This window comes from Brassica oleracea, chromosome C3 (genome assembly GCF_000695525.1).
Source record: "Brassica oleracea var. oleracea cultivar TO1000 chromosome C3, BOL, whole genome shotgun sequence".
In the NCBI taxonomy this organism is placed as follows: domain Eukaryota; kingdom Viridiplantae; phylum Streptophyta; class Magnoliopsida; order Brassicales; family Brassicaceae; genus Brassica; species Brassica oleracea.
This window is the reverse complement of record NC_027750.1, coordinates 62,162,991-62,168,248: the sequence shown is the minus strand read 5'-3', so window position 1 is coordinate 62,168,248 and position 5,258 is coordinate 62,162,991. Positions and strand designations below refer to the sequence as shown.

General features: G+C 38.3%; 1 protein-coding gene across 2 annotated transcripts; it reads right to left on the bottom strand.

Annotated features, from left to right (window-relative positions):
- On the bottom strand, window positions 1–4,812 carry LOC106327940. Of its 2 annotated transcripts, XM_013766261.1 has the most exons (14): window positions 4,365–4,812; window positions 4,299–4,329; window positions 3,865–4,203; window positions 3,243–3,320; window positions 2,953–3,110; window positions 2,121–2,196; window positions 1,895–1,962; window positions 1,513–1,759; window positions 1,145–1,261; window positions 922–1,028; window positions 787–837; window positions 620–703; window positions 355–518; window positions 1–277 (listed from the first exon to the last, which is right to left on the bottom strand). In XM_013766261.1, exons 3-14 carry the CDS (start codon window positions 4,172–4,174, stop codon window positions 124–126), a joined length of 1,614 nt encoding a protein of 537 aa, XP_013621715.1. In that variant the 5' UTR covers window positions 4,175–4,203; window positions 4,299–4,329; window positions 4,365–4,812; the 3' UTR covers window positions 1–123. The 2 variants fall into 2 exon arrangements, with proteins under 2 accessions (XP_013621715.1, XP_013621714.1); XM_013766260.1 differs by lacking the exon at window positions 4,299–4,329 and having other exon boundaries at window positions 3,865–4,234; window positions 4,377–4,811.
- Window positions 4,813–5,258: the final 446 nt, after the last annotated feature.

Here is a 5,258-nt window from a genome sequence, read left to right as displayed (position 1 = left end):
TTGCTCTCAAACCAGACGATGGTGGTTTTTTTATTTATAAACTAGTATATAAAATGAAAAACAAAAGTTTGTGGTAAACATTCGAAAAGAGAATTAAAAGAAAATTACATTGCATAAGGTGGTTTAGCTGCGTATCCAAGAAGGCTCCAAACCATATAGCTTATCGCCTCGGTTTTGAGCAGGTGATGATGATGTTCGGGGTGGTGGTGCATGTACCGTGATCGGAAGAACCCATTCGCTTTTTTCCCTTTCCGGGACTAACAACGGATGTTCATACCTGTGTATTCAAACACAACCAAAAGAAACTGACTTCAACACCTTGATCATTTCAAAAGACTGAAAGAGAATTAGTACCTGCTCAAGTCCACATCCTTCGGGGTGATTAGGAACTCGAACCGAAGAATCCATTGCACAGAAACACGGGGTGTAGTAAACGACATTGGACCATCCGTGGGAATCGAGAAAAGAAAGCTGGTCTGAATAAGGTCTGCCACCACTTCATGGTGATCGCTTTGGACCTGTTGTTGAGAGAAGACACAACATTATGCAATGTAGTAGCAAAGATCTCCTTTTCAGAGCCGAAGTCAATCACCAGGGTAAACTCAGCTGTATTTTGTACCTTAGTATGCGTTGGAGAACTTCTCCTCGACGGATGAACAAATTTCCTGTTTATCGTCTCTGAAGTTTCTAGTGTAACCGAGACCTGAAATTGGATATTGACTATTAGAATTCAACAGACCTTGATATGGCCTCATCAGATTCAGATTATACACTTTATGGATTTACCTCGAGGCATCTTCTAGCTCCTTCATGGAAGAAAGTAAGAGTTCCACCAATCTACAAACAATTTTACCAGTGGAAGTTAGTAAGGTGGGAAATGTTATGAAAGAAATGTGAAATGACATGAAAATGCCATATTACGTTGTCGCTGAAGTAATAAGTAGAGTCTGCATTCTTCGGAGAAAATCTAAGTAGGACTTGGTCATCCATTCTGATGTTGTAAGATCTTCCTCGTGTGAATCTTTCTGCTGCAAGAAAATTATTGCACTGGATAAGTTGCTATTTGCAGAATCCACAGACAAGTGAAGAGTACAACATGTGAAATATTCAAACTGCGGGAGGGGTGAGAGAGAAGATAGCTCACATGGAATTGGTACTCCAGCTCCAGCTTCAGGTGAGTTAGATGCTCCTGCGCCATTTGTCTGCTTGGGCTGTTGGCTTGGAATCACGGAATCTGATGATTTACCAGGAGAAAAGCCATCTAGTACGAAAAAGATGGAAGTAATTTTTAGTAATCCTCTCCTTGCTCACCAGTACATACGCTAGAAATATTTTCAGTATTGTTTGAAATCAGCCTTCTACTGAAGACAGAAACACTTGTGTTAGTGAAGTAATCCTTTCACTTCTTTTTCAGCACAACAACAGAGGTGTTACATGAAGTGGTTGACATTCTCAGTGACCCAACAAAAGAAAATTGATGTTTCAGGCAATTACATGCACAGTAACACTTACCAGGTCCAGAGTCGTAAGACACCACAGCAGCTGATAACTGAGAGACCAGTTCTTTTGGAGATGATCCAACACCTTCAATATATGACGTGGCATTCATAGATAATCTTGGTCCAGAATTCAAGGACACTGAACTACCAAAAGCTCTGTTTAGATTTCCTTTGTTGGGATAGGAAGAAACAGAGGAGATCTCATCGCGTGAACTGTCATATCCATCCTCGCCATTATCATATGCGTCATTTGCTCTTGTCTGCAATAAATGCATTTCGTTAAGTGTTGTTATGTTGACAGGCATGCAAATGAAACCAGTAGGTATACAAAAAGCTGTAAAAGCAGTAATAAAGTAGATTAACAGTAATATGATACAACTGTGAGCATGACATACCCATTCTGAGTCCCCATCCATCCCTTTCCAGTATATTTCTGTCTGAATGGTACTGGTTGGAACAATCCCTGAGACAAAACGTAAGAGGCATATCAGGTTGCACTGCTAATGCCGTCCAAACATAAGGAAAAAAACTTGCTAAGTTATGTAATTTGTTGGCTTTTGATTAAACATGTTTGAAGCCTAAACTAAAATTCCCAATTAGAAACTTAAGAACAAAGCTTACCATCGGTGTGACTTTCCTCTAAAAGCAACCCGTTGTTCTTCTGAATTGCCCATACTTGAATTGGGACTCGAGTCTCCTGTTAATATATCAAACAGGACCCCGGATCAATATTATGCCAAATTAGATTAGAAAAATCTAATTACAACAAGGAGAAATAAACTATATTCAGAGAAACAAGAGTCCTAACACCAAATGCATTCACTTAAATATATTCTATCAAGCATCATGACATATGAGGCATGTAAATTGAATTTCATTATGACATATAACCACTCGGACACCCACTCAAGAATCATGGCATCCAGTTTCTGGGACAAAATCTTATAAAGATGCCAAATCAAGAAAAGTGACAATTCTACTTGATTAAAAGGATATTAGAAATAACTGACTGACCGAACTACTACTCAGTCCAGTGAGATATCGGCCAAAGAAAACAAAGTACGTACATGTGACACCGAATTTTTTTTTCCAAGAACATCTAGACTAACCTATGCTTCAACCTCATAGTTTGAACATAAACCCCAGTGCATCGCTATTCCATTGTCACAGAGACACAACAAATATATGATTTAAGAATGTTGAAATACTCATACAAAGTTGTGTGATTGTCCTATCAATTAGGCATCAAGCAGGCATCAAGCAGGCTAGAAACCAAGGGACGCCTAGCTTGGCATTATAAAACATTATGTTCCAATCTCACACTCTTCTACAAAATCAAGTCTTCACAAGAAAGCTACAAATGTCTGGGTTTACCCCAGTTTAGTTTTCTGACAAAACAGAATGTATTTCTCCTATAGCACCTAAGATACCACGGAAAGTCAAGTAAACTAACCACTTCGATGAAATCTTTTGTCGAGTCTTTGTAAAATTGACTGTTTTCTAATGCCATCAATCTTCCGCTTAATGTGCTCTTGATATAGTAATGGTAACGTAAAGTAGCACCCTTATATGAAGGTGGTATAATCTGTGGGAGTGCAGCTCGAACCATTACTGTAGATGGAAATTACAAAAAAAGATGGTTCTAAGCTCAAAAATTGACACTGCAAGCCCTAGCTGTTAGCATCCAACATAGTCTATGTTATTATTCATGTAGTATTAGAGAAAAGAATCAGGCAAGTTTACATGTCATCTTAGCACCAGGAGATAGGAGTTGATTAGAGATCAAGGATGGTGTTGAACTGTCAAGGAAGATGTGCTCACCTGAAAATCTCCAAAAAAATACACGATTAGCACATCACTACAAAAGTCCACATACATGCAAAGAGCCTAGTGTCATTTAGTTCTCTCAACTTGTGAGGAACAAGAAAAATACCTCACAACGAAGCACTTGATTTTTTATAATAAAAACGATGCAAGTACTGCACTAGTATATACTTCTGGAGGCAATTAAGTTTCCAAAATGCTATAAAGGTGCAATGAACATCATTTCTCGAATGCAATATGCAATGTCTCTAGAGAAAGAATCATGAAGGCTGAAAGTCTAGGAAGCTGAGGAAACACACAAAGAAAAGTCGCATAATTTCTATGCTTAATTTGATAGCTGTTTCCCATTGGATATATAATTCTCTTTTTTTTCTTAACTATTTCACTTTATTCCATAGTTTTCCTCACAGGCTAGACCACATAAGTTAACTAGGTACAACATCAAGATATGCAAAACCATCAACAATGTAGATAATCTCCACAAACTGATATAATAACATATAATAGTTTCAGTTTAAAAAAAAAAAAACTCCTTCAGTACCTCTTCTTCCTTTGCTTCCTGGTGATGGCTTTTGAGCAGAAAACCACTGAACGTCCAGTTTCTCAAGTCCCTTAACCTCAAAACTAAGCTTGTCAACCAAAACCGAGGGGCTAGCCCCGTTCTCATGATCCCTCACAGCAGAATAGCCAACCTCAAGAGTTACAAATATGAAATCTCCAGGCCTGTACACATCTTTATCCGTCTGCACACTTAGAGTTGGCTTAATCTTGGTCCCAGAACCACTCAAAGAGTCATTAACCTCGTTGGAACTACTGCCAATCCCCAAAAATGAAAACCTTGACGATAACATCGCTTCAACGGCTCTGTGTACAACTATTCAGCCAGAGGCACCAAGCAATGCATAGAAACCCTGAGAGCAAGTAAAAACAATCATAAGGTAGAGAGAAAGGCTCAAAATCCACAATGCGTGTTTCGAAATAGATCCAGGGAAGCTCTCTCCGAGGAGATGTGGAAGCTGCACAGAGCGCTAGAAATTAGGGTTGATGACTTACACGTGACTTGAATGGAGCAGGAGCAGCGAGAAACCCCCGATTCGAGGTTTCACAGATCAATTACTTCAAATCGAAACTCAGATCCAGAGAGAAGACGACGCGAATCGGGCAGATCAAAGAACCAATTCGCGAGAATTTCACAGATCTCGTTGACAGTCAGATTCAGCAGAGAGACTGAGTTTCTACCTTGTGTTCGTGAAAGCAGAGAAAGAGAGATGTACGGAGGACGACAACGCCGGGGGGTAAGTCCTTCGGAGCCAAATGGCCGGCGATAGAATCCTCCTCCGTCGCTAGAATCGAGAGAATGTGGAGGAAAGCAGCATTAAGGTTGGGATTTCTACTAAACCGGGAATGATCAATTCAGCTCCTGATCTGATTTTTCTCGTTTATTTCCCCCATTTGTTTAATATTATTATATTTTGGGAGAATTTGCTCGATATACAAAATTCTAATCGAAATGAAGAATATATCAGTAATTTTGACATAATTAATTCGCTAACATTTAGGTAAAGAAAAGTCTGGTTCTGACCTTTCAACGAATAGGTTGCTGGTTACTGGTAGAGATAACGTGGTGGTTTAGCATCACATGAGAGACCGAAGGCAACATCACCAATTTATCTACCATATGCAGAAAAAGACAACACACTTATCAAATAGAATGGAAAACAAATATACAGTATAGTAAGTAACTTCAAATAAAACATAATCCTATAGATAATGCAAATATAATATAGACTAGATTAAGATCCACGCCTTACGTGGGATAAACATTATATATATAAATTATTTTATGTATTATATGTTCTTACATATTATGAAATAATAAATATATATTGAATAATTAATTAAAATTCAGTAACTATTACATATATAATTAAATTG